General features: G+C 37.0%; 1 protein-coding gene across 2 annotated transcripts in view; it reads right to left on the bottom strand.

Moving 5' to 3' along the window:
• Aass (aminoadipate-semialdehyde synthase) overlaps positions 1 to 25,113 on the bottom strand; it is a 54,264-nt gene that overhangs the window by 25,240 nt on the left and 3,911 nt on the right. For both annotated transcript variants that reach the window (XM_013020027.1, XM_013020026.1), the window contains exons 2-13: positions 24,591 to 24,815; positions 22,023 to 22,199; positions 19,160 to 19,244; positions 16,553 to 16,620; positions 16,298 to 16,444; positions 15,332 to 15,410; positions 15,086 to 15,213; positions 12,478 to 12,626; positions 10,249 to 10,371; positions 9,785 to 9,896; positions 1,563 to 1,622; positions 1,262 to 1,329 (exon numbers count right to left, since the gene is read on the bottom strand). In XM_013020027.1, the coding sequence (XP_012875481.1) occupies positions 1,262 to 1,329; positions 1,563 to 1,622; positions 9,785 to 9,896; positions 10,249 to 10,371; positions 12,478 to 12,626; positions 15,086 to 15,213; positions 15,332 to 15,410; positions 16,298 to 16,444; positions 16,553 to 16,620; positions 19,160 to 19,244; positions 22,023 to 22,199; positions 24,591 to 24,800 (1,406 nt within the window). In that variant the 5' untranslated portion in view covers positions 24,801 to 24,815. The remainder of the gene's footprint in view (positions 1 to 1,261; positions 1,330 to 1,562; positions 1,623 to 9,784; positions 9,897 to 10,248; positions 10,372 to 12,477; positions 12,627 to 15,085; positions 15,214 to 15,331; positions 15,411 to 16,297; positions 16,445 to 16,552; positions 16,621 to 19,159; positions 19,245 to 22,022; positions 22,200 to 24,590; positions 24,816 to 25,113) is intronic.

The following is a 25,113-nucleotide window of genomic DNA, read 5'->3' as shown; positions in this document are numbered from 1 at the left end:
AAGCTGGGACTCAAAATAAGGCAAATTTCCCTTCAAGATGCAAGCTTCACTATCAGTTTCTCTGCACAAGAATCCATTAGAGAAATAAGACAGGAAGTCCTAGCAATGGCAGCCAAGTAGACCTGGTGTCACATGAAATATAATAAATAATAATACATAGTAAGGTATTACTATGTTGGTATTTCATACATACTATCAGTGTTAGAAGTAAAAGAAAGCATTGGGTAATAATACTCCAAAGATAGAGCTATAAAAAATACACACATGTGAAGTTTTCCTAGTACAAACTCTCCCGTGCTATTAAAGAGCTAGCTTCTCTTTCAAAAAATGAAATGTCCTTGGTGTTTTAAGTCAGAGTGTTTCATTCAGTCAAGTAGCTATAGCAAATTAACATATGGGAAAGTCATTTCTATGAAATACTTGAGTTGATCTCTTCCTTTACTTCTTATAGGAAGAGCCACTGGGAGGTAAAAGAGACACTGTTTTGCTTACTTTAGTTTTCCCATTCCTAACTCTTTTGAATAATAGTAACATAGTCATAGTTCATTAATAGTTCAGGAGTTGTATTGTTACTTTGTTAAATGTAATAGGACATGGAGTAGACACAAATGAAGTGCAAATGCCAGGAAGAAAGCAGAATATTCCAAAGTAATGTCAATGTTTTCAGAATCCCAGCAGTATTATCAGTTCAGGAACTAAGTACTTTAACTAAGCACCTTTCTAAGAGGACTATTCTCTCAACTATTTTATCAACTTTTTCAGGTACCTGCCTCCTCACAAGAATTCCCAGGGGATGTTATCTCTCATCATTTTCTGTCTTCATTGTTTCCTTTCGTTTCTGCCCAATGACCCACTTTCTTAAGCATAATAAGAAACAAAAGTCTAAACCTCTATCTAAAACCTAAACTAGAAGTACCACAGAAAAGATTAACATGCTCATATTTTCTTTGAATAAATAACTGAGAAATCACCATATACAAAATGATAAAGAACAAACAAGTGTCTGCTCAAATGACAATGATTTTACACTTTAGCTTGCTCACACACAAGTTTAGATGGGATTGTAGGCAACTGAACAATGCTATTTTATTCTTCAAGGAAAAAGATGTCGAATTTTATACATTTATAGACATGCCCTATCAATTACCCTGGCTGTGAATATTCTATATAATTAAAATTAAGAACTCCTATTGAAGCTTTACACCGTCAAATCCAAGATGAGACAAAATATATAAAACAAAAGGATACAAACACTACTTACCTGTCCTCTCGGAGTTTCTGGATATATTTATATTTATCCGTTAATAAACCGTTGGATGTAATCACAGCCTAAATGTGTATGACACAAGACATTTCTTTAGGTACCAAAATTTTAGTCTTACACATGTGGGCTCATTACTGACAGAGGGTGACTGAGTGACAGAGAGACACTCTGGAATAGGAATAGAGCCACCCTCTATTCCTAGAGAGTAAGAAGGGGAGATTAGGCGGCTAAGGGAGAAAAGACAATTAAGATAGTAGAGAGAAGTATACATCTGTGGGAAGAAATTTTCAAAACTTACATCTCGCACCACAGGAGAAAAGTTCTGACTTTCCAGGGGCTGTGATGCATCTGATAATAACTGAAAGGAAAAGGAGATTGGAAAGATATAAATAAGATTGTAAGGTTGGTTTATTAAAACATTACTAGAGAAAAGGATAATTTAGGGAAATTTTCTGAAGATCACTAAGAGAAATCAGCTCTATTCCCAAAATTCAATTTTAAAAAATAAATTTTGATCTTTGTTTGCTAAGAACACAACCAACCAGGTTTAGCCTATTGAGTGAGCTATAAATGCACAAACTCTGCCCTCTGTGACCCTCTATCCCATTCCAAGTTCAAGCAGTTCCCTGGGAAGTAGAGAATGGAATTTTCCTCTCTATTAATGCTGCCTGAGGGGTCTCCCTTAAATAAATATTACTTCTATGTATAGGCACAATAACATTTCAAAACAGGTAGGGGAAGGCAAGCTCCAACAGGCAAATAAGTCAATCTGATTAAAGTACTGCATGGGCATTTGTGAAATCCCATGGCGAAAAACCTCTCTGAGGAATTAACATGCACATTTATAAAATGAATGATAGGAAAATGAAGCATGTCCTGTCTACACCTGGGGGCAAGGGCAGACTGAGTAGAAAGGATGAAGGAAGGTAAATATAGCCAAAATACCTCCTATATATCTGTGAAAATGGAAAACGAAGCTTTTTAAGCTTGGTTTGTGAAGGAGGGAAGGAGAAGATGAGGGAAGGTGATGTGGAGGAGAGTCTGATCAAGATACCTTGTCCTTTGAATTTCAGTTCAAAAGCTATGGGCACGCCAAAATGAAACCTCCCTGTGCAGCTAATGAATGACAAGAAAAATAATAGGGGGGAGTGATTTGACCATGTAGATCTCAAGTCATCCAATCCCTCCTCGTTATCACACAAGATTGAGACAGATTGACAACACAAGATACAATCCTCATTAATATCTTCCTATCTTTACACTACAATGCTTAGTCTTGAACCTACTACCAAGCAGCACAGGGCCTGTTAGGTCATGGGCAGAGAAGTGCCAATGGGGCTATGTTCCCTTTTTAACTTAACTTAATGTCTAGATCATCCACCATATTAAGAAAGAGTACAAGACACCTAGCACAGGCTGGCAGCAGAGAATTCATTTAATGCATTTTTTAAAAGATTGAATATGTTCATGGATGTAAAAAACAACACATATAAACTTCCCATTACTGCATATGGACAAGTTTTGAAAAAGAATATCAGGTATGCTGGAAACGGATCATTCAAAACAGGATATAAAATAAATACTATATTCCAAAGCAAATGGAAAATTGCAAAAATATTAGCTCTCCAAAGACTAAAGCCAGCTTTAAGTTAGTTCTCTCTCTAAATCAACTGAGGTGATTTTCTTCTATTCTATTTCCTGCTGTCTCCATGTCTTCCCTGGAAGAAAATCACATTGCATTTAGAGCCTCAAACTATCTCTAAAATTGTATACATGCCATGTCAGGCATTCAATAAAATGTAGATGAGTATAGTAAATGACTGATTGCAACCCCACCATGGGGATCACTGACAGATCCAAGAAGTATATTAGGAGGTTTAAACTGTAATTAATACTTTAAAATAACAAAGATTTGAGATACATTCAAAAGAAAATGGAATACCTTGCCCATGTAATTGTAACCCCTCTGTACCGCATTTTCACAATAAAAAAAAGAAAACGGAAAACTTTTTTGTTTCCTTTGTATGTTCTTCCCCCTATGGTATATCCCCGTTGTCACTGTACTTGATTTTGGTACCCTGCATTTTGTATATACATTTGTCTTATCTTGGGAGAGGAAGGGGAATAACAAAACACTGATACAAGGACACAGGATGACCCATTGCAACAATGATACCCACAGGACAGTATATTGTAAGTGAACTTTACAACTCGGGGGGGGGGGCGTGGAGGGGTGGAGGAGATGGGAGAGGAAAGGGATAGTGGACAACAGGGAAGAGATAACAATGATTGACAAATAATGTATTCATTGCCTGACTCATGTAACTGCAACCCCTCTGTACAGCATCTTTACAATAAAATAATTTAAAAAAAAGAAAATAGAAAACTTAGAAAACTTTATAAATGGTCAAATAAAAAGTTCAAGGGGCTGGGCACTGGTGGCTCACCCCTGTAATCCTAGCTACTCAGGAGGCTGAGATCTGAGGATCATGGTTCAAAGCCACCCAGGGCAGCAAACTCCGTGAGACTCTTATCTCCAATAAACCACTAGAAAACCAGAAGTGGTGCTGTGGCTCAAGCAGTAGAGTGCCTTGAGCTGAAGAGCACAGGGGCAACGCCCAAGCCAAGAGTTCAAGCCCTACAACCGGCCCAAAAAAAAGCTCATGGGAATCTGTCCCAACTAATAAAATGTGATGTGCTCCTGTCATCTCAGCTTGGCAGGAAGCATAAATGGGAGGATTGTGGTCCAGGAATGAATGTGAGATATGATGTGAAAAATAATAATAGCAAAAAGGGATGAAGGCATGGCTCAAGTAGTACCGTACCTGCTTAGCTTAACATATATGCAACATGTATATGTATAAGTATAGGTATACACATACTTATGGAGATTAGAATAGCAATTTAAAAACATGACTAAACTGACATATATAGGTCATATAAAATATACATTTTTCTCAGTTATACATGGAAAGTTCTTCCAAAGCTGACCATAGTAAACCTCAACAAAATTCAAAAGGTTACAGTCATATAGAATATTGTATATAAACATATACAAAACAATTAGGATGCTAATCACTAATAAGTTATATTGGCACATGCCTGTAATTTCAGCTACGTAGGAGTCAGAGATCAGGAGTATGGCAATTCCTTGTTAGTGGGACTCTATCTCAACCCATAAGCCAAGCATTGTGGTACATACTTATAATTGGACCACTGTTCAAGGTCAATTCTAGACAAAATGTGAGACTCTATCTGAAGTATAAATAAAAGCCCAAAGGGAAGAGTGTGTGACTTAAATAACAAAGTGTCAGAATAGAAAGCCCTGAGTTCAAGCCAAAAAAAAAAAAACCCAGTCAGTAATAAAGACAATCAGAAAAGTCTCAAATGTTAAAGCTTGAAAATACCAAAAAATAACTTATCAAAAACTAAAGGGAGAAACTAAAGCTGAAATCAGACTAAAATTTGTAGCTTTACATTTCGTATGTTATTAAGATGAGTGGAAATTAAGCATACAAGAAGCTAAGAGAAGGTTGTATTAAATCCACCAAAAAGTAAAACAAGGATCTAATAAAGATATAAGGGCCAACCATGATGATGCATGCCTGAATTCCAATTACTAGGAGACAGAGATTGGGAAGATTCAGTTCAAGGCCAGTGTGTACAAAAAGTTAGTGAGACCTGCCATCTCAACCAATAAGTTAACTATTGTAGCTTTCCTCTGTCATCTGAGCTACAAGGGAGGAGTAAAGAGGAGGATACTTGTTCAAAGAAAAGTTCAAGGCTATCTAAAAAGTAGCTAAAGCAAAAACAGGCTATACACATGGTTCAGGTGCTAGACCACTGGACTAGTGTACACAGTCCTTCAAGTTCAAATCCAGGGCCCACCAAAGAGATGAATAAAAATAAATGAGTGAATAAAATACTTTTCAGAGAAGTTCTTTCAACACCCTGCTAGAACTAAGTTGATAGAGCTCACTCATTAGTATAAGATCATTCCATTTTAGCTTTAGAAAACTTAAGTTCTTGCAAACCATTCCTCCTACAGGTAATAGCTAACACTCCCAGTATTGTAACAATAACAAATAACATGTGGGCATTAGAGAATGAAGAATTGAAGTTAGAAAGGAAATACCCCTCAACATCTCTGGCTATAAAGGAAATGCAAATCAAAACAACACTGAGAGTTACCACACCCCAATTGGAATGACCAATGTCAAGAATACTAACAGTAACAAATGCTGGTGTGAATGTGGCCAAAAGAGTACACTATTACACTGTTGGTGGGAATGGAAGCTTGTTCAACCACGGTGGAAAGCAGTGTGGAGGTTCCTCAAAAAAAAAAAAACTAAACATAGAACTACACTATGAACTAGCAATTCCACTCCTGAGTACCTATCCAATAGAATACAAACAAGGTCACAGTAAAGCCATCAGGACAACTTTGTCCATTGCAGCATTGCTTGCCATAGCAAAGATATGGAATCAAACCATGTGCCCCTCAGTGGATGAATGGATCAAGAAAATGTGGTATATATTCACAATGGAATTCTACTCATGTGTTAGAAAAAAATGATATGGTACTATTTATAAAGAAATGGAAAGACATCGAAAAACTTACATTAAGTGAAGTAAGCCAGATCAAGAGAAACAATGATTACATGGTTTCCCTCATTTCTGATACCTAGAATGTACCTATAAATCTGTAAGTTAAAAACACTAGGTGATATGAATTAACTGAAGCATAATAGACTCTATGGAAAGTTCAACTAATATAATCTTTTAGAAAGACCAGGGTCAAAGCCCAACAAAATCAACACTAGGAAAGGGGTCTATCCAAGAGTGGGGTGGAGCCACAGGGAGAGGTGTGGGCAAATGATGCTGGTAGGGAAGTCGAATGCAGTTTTAAAAATTCATTGTATAATGGGTCAACTTGTATACTTAGTTAAGCATTACCTTACTCATGTAACTATAATCCCTCTGTATGGCATTTTTACAATAAAAATATATTAAAAATTCATTGTATATACTACAAAATTAAGAAAAGTAAGGGAAGGGGTGGGTCAAAGTGGGGTGAGAAAGTTGAAGGGAGAAACACTGATTGAGATGTATTTATTCATTAACTGCTTTGTTAACTGGTACCTCTTGTGTAAAACTACTTAAAGATTATATGAATTTTTCTTAAAAGGAATACCAAAGCATGGAGCAAGCAATTAGAGCAGTAGCTGTGTTTTATAATATTATTACTATTATTAATTATTACTTTATTATTACTATTTCTGTGATGAGGATTGAACCCATGACCTTGTGTGTGGTAGGCAAATGCTCTACTACTGAGCTATATACAAAGCTCCAAGTGGCATACCGTTTTGGCATTGCTTTGAGCACATGCCGTGTAAAATGAAGAGCTTATAAACATGTACAAATGTGCATTTACTCTTTGCCTTAAAGAAACATTATGCAGCCCAGAACAACCACAGCCTTTAGTGTAAAAAGAAAAGTCCGAGAGGGCAGATTCAAAACAAGGGAGGCCAACTTCTATGTAAACTCTGCTCCAAGTTTCTGAATGACCCCCAAGCTGAGTGTGTACCTGCTAGACTACAAGCATCATGATAATATCAGAGGTGAACTTTTCTTTGAGCTCCTCCTCGGTTGAGAGGGACTTTTCAGACTAATCAAGTTAACCACCTGTTTTAAATTTTTTTCAGAGAAATTTAAGAATTCAGAATTGTCACAATAAAACCTTCACATCTGGCAGGTACCTGTGGCTCATGCCTGTAATCCTAGCTATTCAGGAGGCTGAAATCTGAGGATCATGATTCAAAACCAGCCAAGTCAGTAAAGTCCATGACACCCTTATCTCCAGTTAACCACCAGAAGACCACAAATGGCACTTTAGCTCAAAGTGTTGGAGTGCTAACCTTAAGCAATAAAATATCAGGGATAGTCTCCAGGCCCTGAGTTCAAGTAACAACTGAACAAAAAAGAAGAAGGAAGAAGGAAAGAGGAGAAGGAGGAGGAGGAGGCTGAGGAGAAAGAGGAGGAAGATGAGGAGGAGGTGGAGAACAAGGAGGAGGAGGGGGAGGAGGAAGAAGGGGAAGAGGAAAAGGAAGCAGAAGGTGCCAAAACAAAAACTTTCACATTATCATTGATAGAATCCAATTATAACACAACAATTGAGTAATAGAAACTGAATAATACAACTACTCAGTGATAACTAAGAAACTATGAGTCATTCTCAAAGGTACAAACAATCATTCAATGCCAAATGTATCCATATATTACAAAGGTAACATATAATGGCACACGCTGATCCACAAATTTATTTTCCCTGGTTTCAGTTAAACACATCAAACAACACTGTGAAAATATTAAAAGGAAAATTCCTGAAATAAGCCATTCGTCTCCTCCTTTATCGTGCTTTTGTCCAGTGTATCCACAGCATATGTGCTCCCCACTCTAAAACCAAGGAACATCTTGTGATTGAGCAACCTTCATACAGTGGCTTAGTGCTCCTTCAACACATCACCAAGCCTACATCATTCACCTCCCTTCTTCTCAACACATGATCATTGTATCATCTCATATCACTACAAGAACAAGGAGTCAGTGCAACAAACAATATGATATTCTTGGAAAAGAGAGGCCACAGTGACATACTTATTGAAGTATATAATGTTATGGTTGTTATGTTTCATAACAAGTTATTGTGAGTATCTTACTTGCCTGACCTAGACCCAGAGAAAGTCAGACATTATCGTAAGTATGCTTGTATAGGAAAACAAATGCATTGCGCGCACGCGTACACACACACACACACATACACACATACATGTGGTTCAATAGTACCCACGGTTACAAGCATTTACTGAGAGTATTACGATATACCTCACAGAGATAAGGGGACTTAGCGCAAAGTTTGAAAGGCTAGAAATTCTCAGCAGATAAAGAGAACCCTACAAAAACAAAAAGAAGGAGACAGAAGATAAGAAAAATGTCAGTTCTGGGATGGAAAATACAATATCTGGAATCAATATAACAGAATAGAGAATTTGGAGACATTTTCAGATTAAAAGAATATCTAACCAGTGGCTCTGCACTACAAGCAGTGCTTGCGGAAGAAAGGGCAAAGATATTGGAAATGATAAGCCTTCTTTTCTCTAAGTACGTACCTCTTCACACACTCGTACATTTACTTCTGCAGGATGTTAGAATTAGGTACTATGACCATTATTTGTTACATACATCCCATTTTACAGATGAAATATTTGAGACTCAGATAGGAATTGAGTTTCCCATTCAAGAAATATGCCTGCAGTGAAGCCCATTATTTTATTGTATCCTCCTTTTTTTTAAGTTACTGGAGCTTGAACTCAGGGGCTGAGCACCAGACTCCTGAGTAGGCTCAGATTACAGACATGAGCCACTAGCACCCAGCTTGTACTCTCCTTAGACTATCTTAATCCCCAACTTCAGGTGTGTTTCATATCCAGAGCTGTGCTGACAACTTCTCAGCCTTAAATTTTCTATGTTCAAGCTTCTAAATCTGCAAAATGAGAGGCTTCTCCTATGTATTTAAAATGAAGAAGTGTGGAATGCTTTACACAATATCAGGAACCCCACCATGAGGATGCCAGCTGTCAGCATGGTCATCTTCCTTCTTCCACATTCCCAGAGAAAATGAAAGAGTCTAGATAGAATACTATTTGAGAGAAAATGGTACTGCTTTGTCTGTGCTCTGAACACTTAAATAAGGTGGTGTTTTCATTTGTTCCTTCCATCAAAAATAGTGTATGTTTTCTGTGACTTCTTCCTAATTGGCATTTTATTTAAAGAAAATAATCGCAGGCTGATCACTGCTCTACTGTCTATGATCCTGTTTCAGTATGATGGTGCCTGAGTGAAAAACCCAAGAGGAAGAACAAAGCCACAATTCATAACTTCAGAATCTCTGCTGGTGGAAGACAGCCATTAGCAATAAAAATAAAGCTTGACTGTTATGTGCCTAAGAGAAACACTGAGATAAGAATGGTTTCCGTTGATTAGGAGAATGGAATTTTGATGACCGAGTACCTCAGTTGTCAATCACTGATCACAGAAAACAAAAAATATATTATCTCAAAGTACACTGTCTCTTAAAGCATGAGTACCAAATATACAGTAACACTTTCTATATTTCTCAAATCTGTGAATCATTTGTTAATTTATAAATTTATTCAGACAAGCAAGAAAATGGACAATAAAGCAATACATATCTCACATATCATGGTTTTCCTAGTTAAACACATACAATGAGACAAATGTAATTAAACATAATCCCAGTGATATATTCCCACAAGACAAGCAAGTAGAATATGTACAATAATAATTCATCAGGAACACTTCAAGGACTTTGGGGGAAGGGCTGGCATTTCATTTTACAACAGATTTCTTAGGTACAAAAGACCAGAACATTCATAAGCTCATTCCATAACTCTACAAAGGGCTCAGAATTGTTGTGGTATCTACAAATCTCCTTACCATTTCTTCAACGTAAGGGTAAAGCATGTCTCCAAAGTATTCTGTAGCTTCAATTGGAAGCTGTGCTGGCAAATTGTCAATGGAACACATCAAAATCCCAGAGCCTTCAACACTAGGAAAAGCACACACTTTATTCTGATGCTCATCCGGTCATTGGTAAGCTACAATTTTTCTCAGATGTCAACTCCATTCTACTTGTTTCACTAACCACTTACGGTCTTAATGCAAAGGTACATAAGACTCTAAGCAAGATTTTTCTTATGAATCTTTTTCCCCTCTTCAAGCAACCCATCTCCCATTTAGCAATAGTATACATATATTTAAATGTTTACATTTCTATGTGGTTTGTCTAACAAAATTTTAAAAGTATGTTTGAGTAGTTACTCCTAGGTTTTTATAGTTTCATAAAGAAGTAAAGTATCAAGTATTTGATCTTTAAGTCATTGCAGCTTTAACAGACTCACCTGTCATGAATGATATGCTGGTCTGCATCATACATGCAAAAAGGATGCTCTATTGTTGTGCACTCAGTCATAAAATCTATAGATCCACCTGTGTCCGCTGATATGTCACATATTGCTACAAGTCTAAAAATAACATTGGTATTTAAATGAGACCTCTGAAGCTTTCAACAGGGTTACCATTGACAAAACATGAAAGATAGTTGGAATAATTTTCAGTGTTGAATACCAAGTATTTCCTAAGCTTCTGAACACTTTTTCCTGTAGTTCAGTCTTCAAGAGTTGTTCTGGGGTACAGAGAATTTTTCCAGTATGAGTTTTAGTCTCCATAGAAAAAGAAAGGAAAAGAAAGAAGAAGAGAGGAAGAGAGAGCTAGAAAGAGAAAAGAAAGAATTAGAAACAAAGGGGAAAATCTTTTCCTAAACATATAATCCACAACAACATGGGTTAAGTTAACCTAGTTAACCATCTGTAAATAGCTCACAGAGGTCCAACTACTCTACTTTGTGCTTAGTACAGTCATCCCTCAATATTGTGGATTACACATCTGGGGATTCAATTGAGACTCAAAACCATTTGTGGAAAAAAATGTATCTGCATAAATATGTACTCATTTCTTGTCTTTGTCATTATTCCCTAAACAAGAAAGCCAGCATGAGAACTATTTAGTTTGTTTTCATTTCATTAAATATAGTAGGTAGTCCAGAGAGACTTAAAGTCATATAGGAGAGGTACCTGAGTTCTATGCAAATACTATATTATTTTGTATAAGGGATTGAGTACAGTTATTGGCATCCACAGGGGTCCCAGGTACAATCTCCCATGGACATGAAGGACAGATGACTGTGCTGCATGATTTTATAGTTCATGACATGCAAATGTCTAGAATCAGAAAGAAAAAGTCTCAGTCTAGCATTCAAAAGCTTTCAGAGGTTGGCTGTGATTTTTCTGTCCAATCTGCAAATACCAAAAGCCTAAACAATGGTATACTAGGCCTAGATTGTCCTTTTTCGTAAGTCACATGGTAGATGGGCAGGTCCACGTTTATCAGGCATACATTGTACCACTTGAAGCTTTTGTTCTCCTTGTACTCCCTTTTAAGAGTTTTCTCAGTGTCAGCTGCTAGGCCAGCACTTCGGGAAACAATCATCTATGGTCCTGAAATGATTATTAATGTGCCTTCAAGGTTGTAGCTTTTTGTTTGTTTGTTTCAGATAAGACTGTCTAAGGAAACAAAATGAATCCACCAGAATCCCCAAGTCATAATGACCCATATTTTAGGTTTTCCTAAAGTAAACTTTACTCATAACAATATCAAATTTTCCACCCAAAGGCATTCCCATTTCACCATTTTTTGGACATGCAATAAATGAAGGAGCATGACTTCCAAGAGCACTTTCAGGAAGGGGCCACCTCACCATATCATGATGAGACTTTCCTCAATGAATATATATACACTTCCTCAATAAAAGCTCCCTGCTTTCTTTTCTTAGACAGTTACTACTATGAAAGTACCACCTACTTAATATAATATATAATACATAATTATATAATATATAATCCTTGTAGTAACAGATATTTTATTCACTCTTTTACTTCTCTGGTTGTGCTTGTTGGCTTTGCACTCACCAGATTAACTCACTGTGTTCAAGGAAAAGTGTTCCCACTTTCTTTAAAGCTCCTGTGTTTCTGTTCTTCCTATTTTCCTCTTGGCATTGGCCTGGTGCCAGCTACATGCCTGAGAGAGCTAACATCCATTAGCTTGGTAGAATACCGACACACAAGATAATTCCACAAATTTTACTCATTCATTCCTTTACTCATTTAACATGTAATAATTATTTGAATGTCTATTCTATATCAAGCAACATATCCAGAACTTGTGGCTATGATAAATATGATCTCAATGTTTAAAGAGCTTAAACTCTAGTAGTAGAGAGAAAAAGCAGGAACACAGGAAAACAAGGGATCATGAGTTGAGAAAAGGCAACCTAGTAATAGGTGAGATAAAATATGGGAAGGGGAAGCAAGAGAGGAGTTCTCTGAGGATTTAGCATTGGAGCTCTATGTGGTGTCACAGAAGTCAGAAGAGACTTTCAACCAGAGAGGGTTAACTGCCAGAGGTCCAGCTAGTCACTATCAGTCAAGTTCTCAGCTATATGGAATTACATTCTTGGATTGCCCAGCAATATTACTGGTAAAAACTGCCATTCGTGTGCAGCAAACCCTTACCTGTGTGGTAATGTGGGGCAACCTTCAACAGTAACAATGGAAGACTTGACAGGAGCCAGGAGACTTTGAGCATCATGCCGGGTTAGTAAGCGAGGGGTATTTTGTTCCCAATAAATACCATTGATTAAACAAGTTGTATAGGGTGCAATCTGGAAACCAAGATCAACATCCAACAAAAAAAAGAGAGAATGTTTTAAAAGAGAATTTGTGCAGGTTCATTACAAATAATATTGCTTCTAATGAGTGTTTTTATTGTTCAGGTCAATGGCATTGATTGAAACAAAAACAAAAAAGAAAAAATAAAACGAAAATCCAGCCCTCTCCCTAGATCCGTGTACAATTATACTATAGAAAAATTCGGGCATAATAAATATCTTAATACTTTTTATACATTATGCAATGCATAGAAAAAAGAAAGAAAAGTCACTGAATCATGTGACCCAGAACTCTACTTCCATTTCATATAGAAATAGAGTATGATCTAAATCATATCACCTTGCTTCTCTGAGCTCTGCTTTTCTTACCTGCTTGATAAAAATCATGTATACCCTAATCCTCAAAAGAATGTTGTGAAGACGAATGAAAACATTTGTAAGCTCCATGGAGAAGTGTGCAATATTAGAAATTTAAAGTACTTCCAAGCAATAGTCCTTCCACAAACAAGCATGAAAGAAGGAATAAAAATTTACTAGATTCAAAATTTTTCATAATTTTTCATAATCATCTCAGTCATTGCCAAGATGAAGACAAGAGTTCTTCTCCATAACATGCTGTATGTACCAAAAGAGCTGAACTTCACATCAAAAGCTAAAGGTGCTATGTTGTCCAAACATACTTAAAAATTACTCAAAGCTTTCCTTTTCAAAATGAACACATGCATTTTGGTTGTGTTTTAATTTTCAGCTTGTTGGTTTATTTTAAGAAAGGGTACTACATGACTACTAACTATAAAACATACAAATAGATTTTTCCCAAGATAAGGCCAATGTGTCTCCATGAGAAAGATTTGATTTGAAATGTTTTTTCCATACAATGGGCATAGCTCTGTGTTAATAAATATAGCCACACTATTTTTTTTTTTGGAATCGGTAGTGGGGCCTCAATTCTGGGCCTGGGTGCTATCCCTGAGCTCTTCAGCTCAAGGTTAGCACTCTACCATTGAGCCATAGCGCCACTTCTGGCTTTTTTTTTTCTGCTTATGTGGTGCTGAGGAATCGAACCCAGGGCCTCAAGCAGGCAAGCACTCTACCACTGAGCCACCTTCCCAGCCCTAGCCACACTATTTTAACCTTGATCTTTAGTCAAACACATGGATTTCAAGATAGGTATCTACTTAATTTGGATATTGACTGTGCCTCATAGTTGTGTGTGTTAGTGGCTTGGTTTCCAGCCTATGGCATTATTTGGAGGTGGTGGGACCTTTAAGAGGCAGAGCCTAGTGAGAAGACTTTAAGTAACTGGAGATCCATATTTCTTATGCCTCTCTCTGCTCCAAATTAAGATGCTAGTGCTTACAGTCCACACTGATTACCACCCCCCCACCCCGCCCTGCCCAAAAAATGAAGCTGTCCCAAAAACTGAATTAAATAAGTCTTTTCTCTTTGAAATGTAACTTCCCTCAGGTTATTTTGTTGTTGTAATGCAAAGCTAATGCATTGCTGGAATTGGAGATTGTTACTATTTAAACCTGAGCAAACCGGGCACTGGTGGTTCACACCTGTAATCCTAGCTACTCAGGAGGCTGAAATCTGAGGATCACAGTTCAAAGCCAGCCCAGGCAGGAAAGGCTGTGAGATTCTTATCTCCAATAAAACACTAGAAAACTGGAAGTGGTGCTGTGGCCCAAGCATTAGAGTGCTCCCCTTGAGCTGAAGAACACAGGGACAGCGCCTGTGCTGAGAGTTCAAGCCCCACAACCAACAAAAAACAAACAAACAAAACCTGAGCATATTTAGAATATATTGATGGATCAAGACTGGAAGAGTTTGAAGAATGGGTTAAAGAATGTTAAGAGCAAACCTTATAGATATTACTCTATGCCAACAGTGCTAACTAGTCTAGGACAATACAAAAAGCAATCCACAGGTTCATTCAGATCTGAAGTAGAAACAGAAAAAGTGACAAAATGGCACACCCACAGAAGTCAAAACCACCACGCAAGTTTGGCATCAATGACTCATACCTACAATCCTAGCTAATCAAGAGGCTGAGATCTAAGAATAGCAATTTGATATTGTCCCAGGCAAGAAAGTCTGTGAGACTCTAATTAATTAATTACTCTCTAATTCACCAGCAAAAAGTTGGGAGTGGAGGTGTAGTTAAACTGGCATAATGTCAGTCTTGAGAAAAAAATCTAAGGGACAGTGCCCAGATCCTGAGTTCAGGCCCCTATATAAGCTAAAATTTTTTTAATTTAAAAAAAAACTCATTAAGCAAAGGCCTTTCTAACTACCAGTAAAAGTAACAGCATCAAGAAACCCAAAGGATTTTCAACAAACTGACATGAAGAACTGACAATAGTATACATAGTCATAATTTCTCTCCTTGAAGATAGCCTTGCTGCAGTGCAATTTAAGCAACCAAGCAAAAAGCTGAATAGGATACTCACATCAGTATTAAAACGACTTATGTAGCGCTCTGGATGTTTGTCATACTCCACAGGATCAAACACACCATCTGTTTTTCTGACAAGATGATGATGTCGGCTTAACACAGTCCCATATACTTTTCTGAGGTCTTGCAGAGAATGAAATTATTACAGTACATGATAAATGAGAACAAATTATGGTGATAAAATATTATAACAAGAGACCAAGATTAGTAAGAAGTATGGTTTTTTTTTCCCACCCTTTACCTCCAGTTTGGGAAACTTCTTTTAATTCATGGGGCTCCACATATTCACAGGGTAGCTCATTGAAGATTTCTTGGGCTCCCTGTAAACAATGCAGGAGTGAAACATTAAAAGTCAATGGGAAAAGAGACAACACGGCTTTCAGCACAGATTCCAATTTTTACCCTGACCTATAAGTAGGTCTATATTGCAGAAGCACAGATAATCTTCTTACTCATAGCCTGCAAGCAAGCTTTGGTTCCAGTTCCAAAAGCATGCACTGGAAGCATATTTTTTATTTTTTACTTAAGCTACTGAGAACAGAAACAAGAGTGTTTAGAAATATGAGTACAAGACAAGTCCTGTTTATTTCTTGGCCCATTCCAGAAATTTCAAATGAGAAATCTCTATTTCCTACAGAAGAAAAATGCCTACATCAAAATATAATACTGATATGTTTCATGTGCACAATATTTTCATTAAATATCTATTTTAATTATAACTTTCTCTGGACGATTACAAAAGCACCTTTGAAACCACTCGAAAAGGAAGTATTAATTCCAGTCTTAATTTTCTTAGTGACTTTTTGGTAAAATTCCAAGAAGTCTTGAAAATATATATATTCTGGAGTCACTTTCAAACTTTGTGAATATCTCCGTGATGAAGGAAGACCAGATCAGCCTATGAACAAGGCATTTCACCTTAAACAACGAGTTGTTTCAAGTAAGGAAAGAAGGGAAGAAAGGAAGGAAGGAGGGAAGAAAGAAAGTAAGGAGGGTGGATAAACATTTCATGACTCTGATAGCTTGGAAAACAGCTAAAAGCAATTAAAATATTTGGACCATTACTGCTCTTTTGTAAAAGAAATAATACATAGGTAATTAAGGTACCAAAATTAAAATGCCCATTCATTCTATTTGAAATATCTACACAATGCCCACACCTCCAGAATTTCAGATTGCTTTACAGAAAGAAAGAGATGAAACTTGCCTTTGATACATTACCAGTCCCTGTGAACACAAATGTTAAGGGCCCGATTGACTTTGGCATTAGACCCAGAGATATTTCATAACCAGCATCTCGGACAGCTTGAACAGCCTGACTGCTATTCCTGTAGTTATGAGCCATACCAAGATGCTGAAAGAAGTACATATAATTCAAGTTAGTCTACTGGCAGAGATAGTTTTCTATTCTAAAAGTGTGGTATGGGTTTTCAAATAAGTAGATAGTAGAAACATCTCTCACCATGAAAGGTGTATGATGTCCCAGAGCAAGAAGCCTTAAACCCATTCCATGTAAAATATTGATCATCCCTATTGTAGAATCAAACAAAAAAAAGAGCATTAATTAAGTAAAATAGAATATCAATATACTTTTGGCCCTGATACAAGGGTATGATGTCTTTTGTTAATCTCTCCGCCTTGCAATAATTTACACCAATATAAAGTATATAATTTGTTTATTACATGTATGTATTTAAGTATTATATATACACATACACACATATATATGGCATTACTGGAGATCAAACTTGGGCAATCCCTCTAGTTCTTTTGTTTTCAGTTAGTTTTTCAGATAGTCTTTGGACTATGATCCTCCTATGTCTTGTCTTCTAAGATTGCAGGTATGGGCCACCATGCCCAGTTTTAAAGTGCATTGCTTAATAACTATTACCAAATACTAACGCTTATGTTACCACAAACATAATTTCTTATCACAGACAACCACTGAGATTTCTGTCTGAATAGGTTTTTCTGCTATTGCATATAAATGAATATATGCATATATTCTTTTATTTTGTTCTTTTCTTTTTTTATTATTGTGGAAATACCATACAGAGGGGTTACAATCACATGGGCAAGATAGTAAGTACATTTCTTATCAATCATTGTTGCCTCCTCCTTTGTTTGTGTGTCTTCTTTCATCCAGCATAATGTTTTTGACATTTACATCAACGCTTTATTTCTTTTCATTGTTGAAGAGTTGGGATTTTTTTGGGGGGGTCTGGTCATGGGGCCTGAACTCTGGTCCTCGGTGCTGTCCCTCAGCTCTTCAGCTCAAGGCTAGTGCTCTACCACTTGAGCCATAGCGCCACTTCCGGCTTTTTTGTTTTTGCTTATGTGGTGCTGATGAATTGAACCCAGGGCCTCATGCATGCAAGGCAAGCACTCTACCGCTGAGCCATCTTCCCAGCCCCTGTTTAAGAGTTTTTATTTTATTGCTATACCATAATTTATTTACTTCTCTCTAGACAGACATTTTTGTTGTTCCCATAATATTATGAATGAAACTGTTATAAAGATTGAATAAAATTATAAAACACTGCATTTCTTTGGTAAACACATAGGAATAGAATTTGTTCTGCATACTGAAGCAAATTTATTATTCATTCTTACAGTTGTTTTGGTCATTTGTATCTTTCAAAATTTGTCTAGTTCATCAAGGTTATCAAACATAATGGCCAACTTTGAATATTTTTGCCTTTTAATATTCATAAGATTTATAACATCCCTTCATGTATTCCTTTTCTGCAAATAGTGTCTTCCTTATTTCTTTTATTAATCTACCTACATGTTTGATCAACTGAACTTTGAAAACTTCTAATTAATTATCTCTTTCTCTTTTGCTTACTTAAATAGTTTTTAATCAGTCATCAAATTCCCGCTTCTGAATCACTATTTTAAGGAGGTGTTTCCAGCATCCAAGTCGAGTTCAATACTCTTTCTGCAATAATGAGTACTGACATTGTATTTGTGTGTTTCCTTGCCTGAATGCTTCTTTAAGAACAACATCCTATTCACTGGTGTGATGCTAATACTGAATGTGGTGACTTTTGAGTTAATCATTTCATTGTAATATATTTATATTTTCCAGATAAACAAAACACTTGTCTGAGTGAATCCCAAAGGGCACAGGTAGGACCCATAGTGGGCTATTCTCCCTACCATGTCTTCCTTGCTGAGAAACTTATCTTTCTATTAATTTAATAGAATGGATTTGTGTGTTGGGTGAGAAAAAATACAAATTGGAGATCAAAATAAGAAAAAAAATTGGCTTTAAGTGAAAAGGATTTAGTAAGTTTGAAATAGGGCATGATAATGGGTTAGCATTTGTAGGATTTTCAGAAATTATTCATTTCTAAAAATATAAAATACATTGAACTTTTTCCAAAAATTTTTAGCAAGAATATTTTGCAACAGGGAAGGTTGTTAGTAAGTAGTGTCCTAGGATTCCAAATAATCTAAATAATGTACAATGGGTTGTATTTTTTGAGAGCAACAATGAGTCTAATCTTATGGGAGGCAGACTAGACAAGATGCCACAACAGTGCCGCAGTCACAGTGAGGAAGCTTCCATTTACATAACAAGGCCAAACAAACAACGTTCAACTCATGAACTTTCACCTTAGACCTTCAAGTTATCTACGCTGAAGCTAAGCCATCACATGTTCTGGCATTTCCAAATAAAGAAGGTTCAAACTACGAGCTGGGACACAAATCAAGCAGAAATTTTTCTCCAGCTTGCAGATCTTGTCCTTTCTAAAAGGTTCTCCAGTTAGTTCCTGCCCCTGTACTTCGCCAAAGGGAAAGAAGACCACACAACTGATCTGCCGCTGCAGCTTTAAAAGAGAATCATCTGAAAAGCCAGAGCCTGCTCATCAATGTTATCCTTCTCTCTGCTTTTCTTTTCCATGTTTATAGCCACATATTTAACCATTTTTCTTCTTCCTCTATTCTTCTTATATTACCCAGCCTTCAGCACACTCTTTCATTTTACAAGCACAGAAAACAGAAAACATAGTTATTCCGCAAGAAAGCTTAGAAAGTGATGTACAATCCCTGTCATTCTTACCTGCCACACCTGCCCACTGTCCAAAGGCCACTACACGGATTCCTCTGTGATCCACCATTTTCTCATAATCAATAAGTCGGATATTCTGAGGAGGAGGGTAAAAAATTAATAATGGCTCAGCCAGACTCACTGAGCTCAATTTTGATGAATAAAACACAAATACAGACAAGTAAGTGATATATCATGACTTGCTAACAAGTTCTCATCAGGTGTAACATGAACTATATATTCACCAACCAGTTGTAGATTTGTAATGAGAGCTGATAGAATGGTGCTAGAATGTGCTAATACCCATTGATGGCAAGTAGTGAGATAGTCATAGCAGAATTTCTGCTCAGCATCATCTGCAAGTATTTCTGTGGTCCCACCCATCCTCACCATCTTCTGTCTGGTCCCAAAGCAAACAGATCCCACCTGATATTAATCACTGGGGGCAAACTTCAACAATTGTCTATATCCTCAGGACCACTCTTCTGGAACTATGAACTCTTTCCTGCACCATCCCTGTTTATACGGCTCTCCAGTCATTCTAATACCCCCATGTCTCTTCTCCCTGAAAATGGTAACACCTCTCAAGGTCAGACATCTTTCTCATTTCCACCCCTTTCCAAGATTCCACTTTCTCCATCTTTTTATAGGTAAGCTTCATTCAACTAATTTAATTAAACTGTTCACGCTGCATACATTCCTCTTCCTGAAATCACATACTTTTTCCTCTTTTTCCTCTTGGAGAATAGCTTAAATGCTATTGATACATTGAAATTATAGAGTGTCTTCTACACTCACTTTATTTCTTCAATGATCCTACTATTTGAGGTTGGGACACAAAACACATAAGTCATATGTTCAAGACACCCAGGTCTGATGTCTATCACTAAAAAACAAAATCTTGGGGATTTTTTTCATGCTTATGAACTTAAGAACAAATCTAACTCAGAGTAATTGGTTACAAATTGCTGCCAAAAAGCAGCCCTGCTGGGTCTGTTTTCATTAATTTTCTTGTAATGAGCAAAATTCATATAGCAAGAAGATCTCTAAAGTACTATTTAACAAGTTGATTGGCCTAAGGTGGAGTATTCTCCTGGTAATATGATTTTCATTAATTGCTTCTGAATCTCTTCTTCAGAAACATTGCAAATTGATGACTGCTTGGGTCTAGTGGATTTAGAAGTAAGACAGTATTCTGTTCTCCCATAGAAAATACATTTTATCCATTGTTTGTGAACTCCCCTATGCTCTTCCTGATTCTCAGACACTGTTCTGCTTCCAGTGTGATCACATCCCTACTCCAGGATGTGGACTATGGATGAATTTCCTTGTTCGGTAATGTCCTACACTCATCCAGTCTCATGACTGTCAAACTATCTACTCTCTTACAGAGACCACAGTATTTGACAGGAGCTGCCTTCTTGTGCTGCAGACTCATATCCAGCAGCTCACTGGGCTTCTCCCCTCCCTTCCTATGGGCACATTAAACCTCAGACTACTCTTCTTACAGTAGCAGCATCTCAGTCTATGGCAGCCCTTCTAATCACTCAGGCTCTCAGCCTTAGTCATTGTTCACTCTTCTCAAACTCCACTTTCAGGTCAGCAGTGACTGTTGTATGATTCTCCTCCAGACATCCAGGATTCTCTTTGTGTCTCAGGTTCCACATCCACCACCTGGTTTGTGGCCTCGAGTCTAGAATGTTGGTTGTCTTCTGATTCATTTTTGACCCTCCCCCACTTCCACCTGCCAACTATACCTATCCACATGGTTGCTTTTGTATACAATTGGTTCTAACCGCCCACTCACAAAGCCCCTGGGGCCTTTGCATCGTCATTCTCTCTGCTTGGAAGACTCTTGGTAGACAGATGTGTCTCAACTGCCTTCAGAATTTTTGTTGAAATTCTACCTTGCCATGAAGCCTCCCTGACTTACCCCATCTTATCTATTCTAGAAGTTTTACCTCCCCGAATGGCTCACATTATTTTCACCACTTCCCAGACTTCCGAGTGACATATGAAATGTCTTTTCTGCTAGGGTGTAAACTCTCTGAAAACAGGGACAGTTCAATCTGCTTTTTTTTTTCATTGTAGGTTCTCAGCAGATATTTGCTGAAAGAACATTCTGTATTTTAAGTTGCTGTTAGTGACTTCATAGTATCTCTATCTCACAAAAATACATTGTGACTAATAAATATCATTTTAAAAGCTTCTTTAAGTCAATTCTGGCACCACAGACCTGTGTAACCTCAGTCATCTAGATTCATCTGAAAGATATGGTATTAGATCACAAATCCCTGTGATCACAGATTGCTTATTACAGATAATAGTTTTTCTCAGCTCTAAAATTCCACTTGGTAGTATCTATCCAATCATACTGGTAGATGGGTAAGTGTCGGAGGAAAAAGCAATCCCAGAACACAAAAGGATGAAATAGAAACTAGGCACTGGTGGCTCGGACTTGTAATCCTAGTAACTCAGGAGGCTGAGATATAAAGATCACAGTTAGAAGCCAGCCCAGCAAGAATGTCTATGAAACTCTTATCTCCAATTAACCACCACACCAAAAAGCCAGAAATGGAGCTGTGGCTCAACTGGTAGAGCACTAACTTTGAGCTAAAAAGCTCAAGGAGAGTGACCAGGTCGGGAGTTCAAGTCCCAGGACTGGCACACACACACACACACACACACACACACACGGATTTTATTACAAACTCCAAACCTGCAGAGGAAGAGCAGAGCCATTTAGGTTCTTCCTCTGATGTCCTCTCTCCTAAGAAGTGAGCAATATATCATGTTTTCCAGATAATAAATAAGATCTAAACTCTAATATGAACATATTTTTCTATATTAATAGTGAATACTGGTTGTCAATTACCTGTTTTAGAACCTCATCCAACAAGCTCATATTGGCCTCCTGTGCTTTTATTGTATGAGAGAAGAATGCATATGTTTTCTTGGACATCAATTTTTCCTCTGGAGGCCTTTTAACTCCTAAAATCAGACAGGCTTCAGATATATCCTCTTGAAGAATGCCTCCAGCTTTGACATATTCCTGGGAATGCAATTTTGGTTAGAATTATTTCCCTGACTTATGGTATGCATGATTTTTCTAATAAAAAAGTAGTAAATAACACCACAAATCTTTTGAAAGAATTAAATGTGTATAGATTAGAACAAATAATTGAAAAGCTACTTTCAATATTTATACCCCTTGGCTAAAGGTAAATATATTATATTTGACTTGTGTAGCAAAAAATTACAAAATTTAGTATCTATCCCTATTTAAGAACAAATTATACTTTGACCACAAACCTTGTGGTTTTCATATATTTAGAGAATCTGTATTTCATGTTAACAGTACACTAAAACATTAAATTTCAGATAATATTTTAATAGACAGGATATAACTCCAAGTCTATTTTTACTTTATTTTGGAGCTTTCTCAATTAGCACATATTACTGTTCTAATCGATGCAGTGGAGTGTGCTAGGAATCAGATGATAAGACTCAAAGAAAGACAGACAAGATCTTAAGGAGCTCATATAGAAAGATATCACAGCACAACAAATAAAGCCAAGTTCAAAAGTGTATTATGATCAGGAGAATCTGAGTGACATATTAGTCTAATATATATTGAGATACTTATCAGGTAGAACAGGAAAAGAAGTAGAGAAATTGATTTCTAAAGGTGAGATGGGCTGTGGAGAGATAAGAGATGGAAAGTGTAAGGTGGTAATTTCGGCAGGAAGCATAGCTGGCATGTGGAAGAAGGAAAGGAAGGAGATGTTTAAAGCATATGAATAAATCAAATTAGAAAAGCAGACTGAAGCTGGGAGCCGGTGGCTCACACCTGTAATCCTAGCTACTCCGGAGACTGAAATCTGAGGGTCATGGTTCAAAACCAGCCTGAAAAGTCCATGAGACTCTTATTTCCAATAAACCACTAGAAAATCGGAAGTGGCGCTGTGGCTTAAGCAGTAGAGTGCTTGCCTTGAGCTGAAGAGTGCAGGGAGAATGCTCAGGCCCAGAGTTCAAGCCCCATGACCAACAACAAAAAAAAAAAAGAAAGAAAGAAAGAAAAAAGAAAAGTAGACTGAATAGCATTGTGGCTAATATGGTTCTGTTTGCAAGTGAATTGCAATAATAATAGTTGATACTTGATCACAAATTTCTGTGTTTTAAAATAAGCTCTTTGCATAAATTATCTCATTTAATTCTTGCAAAACACCTATGAGGTAGGTATAATTTTGTTAATAGGGAATCTGAAGCTCATGTGTTTAACCAAGAAGGCATAGTAAGTACATGAAAGAAAGATATAGTCATATAAGATTTTAAATCAAAGAGTTGCATAGCCCTGGGAGAATTTTTTTAAAAAACTACCTATAGTACCAATTAAATGAAATAAATCTAGTTCAAAATTTACTTCCAAGGAAAGCATAGATGAATTGACGTGATTAACACATAATTTCTATCTGGTTTCTTTGAAAATAGTCTATTTGCTCATTTATAGTAGATTGGTTAAGTAAATCATGGTAAACATATAAAATGCATTGTTTATCATCTAGTCACTGAACAGAATGAAACAAATCTGTATGAACTGAAATGGAACAATTTCCAGGATATGTGGTTGGCTGACCAAAGTTAGGAACTGACATATACATAGATATATGTGTATACACACGGTTTATATATACATACATATATATGTGCATGTAGTTATATAATAATGCACATACACACTCATATTAGAGTATCTATATTTTTATATATGAGTATATACTCATATACTCTCATGTATATGTTTACATATACTTTTTACTCAACAAATATACAAAGTACGAAAGCATATATATGATACATACCTTTATGTAAAAGAATAGGGAAAGTAAGAACATACATACAAATACTTACATGGGTATTTCTTTGCAAAAGAAATAGTAAGTCTTGGTCAAAAACTCAAGAAACCTTTCAGTCAGAAATGAAGATATAAGAGATTGGGTAAAGACAAGACAAATCTCTAAAATTTGAAAGTGCTATACTTACTTGAAAAATCAAAGACAAAAGAGATTAATAGCAAACATATTTGAACCTATGTGTATATAATTTCTCAAAGTGGCTGTCAAGAAACACCTTCAGGATAAAATCTACCCAAGAAAGCATCCCTGGGTGCAAAAATTGTTGTTGTAATTGACCTTTGTCTTCCTAGGCCCAGAAGTAGGGTGCAAATAGAGAAAAGGACTGAAAGACAGCAATTTCTCAAAGCAGTCCTTTAACCCTTACCTCGAGGCACACAAAAAAAAATAGAATGGATTGAAAATAACTTTCAAGGAAAGAAATCATATCAAAGCGACACCAGCTCATTTCATTTTCACTCCACGACTCCTTCCTTGTCATAAACAAGTTCATTTTCCTCACACTTATTTTAAAAGTTGGAAACTGTCACCTTGTCGTGAATGGCCCGCCGGTTGGAAGGCTGAATCAAGACCTTGTATCCCAGGTTGGTGATACCCTTGATGTGCTTGGGAGCCAGCGGTGCCCTCCTTTCCCAGGCGTTCACGTCCTCGCGCCGCAGCGCCATCACAGCTTTGTGGTGGAGGCCTCTGGAGAGGCTGGTCCTCAGCCTGATCAGGTTGGTTCTGTGGACTTGCCACATCTTGCAATCTGGTCACTGTGAAGGCAATATGTGACAGTCGGACAACAAAGGGGGGAAGGGCTCACACAACAGTTCTGGTCTCCATAGAAATCTGCTGTAAAATACAACCAACCCCATGATCATAGATATGAGATGTACAGAAGGACAGGAAAATCTTCATAGGACATGCACCTTTACCCAAACAAACCCAAGTTGCCAAAAATGAGCAAACATAGAGCAAGTCTGGTGACATCCTACAGTAATTACAAGATCCGCACAGCTTATTAGAGATGTTTTACCAAACATACACTCAGCACAAAAATGTGAGACAGCC

The sequence above is a fragment of the Dipodomys ordii genome, unplaced genomic scaffold, assembly GCF_000151885.1.
Source record: "Dipodomys ordii isolate 6190 unplaced genomic scaffold, Dord_2.0 Scaffold48, whole genome shotgun sequence".
Classification (NCBI taxonomy): Eukaryota; Metazoa; Chordata; class Mammalia; order Rodentia; family Heteromyidae; genus Dipodomys; species Dipodomys ordii.
Note: the sequence above shows the minus strand (reverse complement) of the source record. Positions and strands in the feature narration are given on the sequence as shown.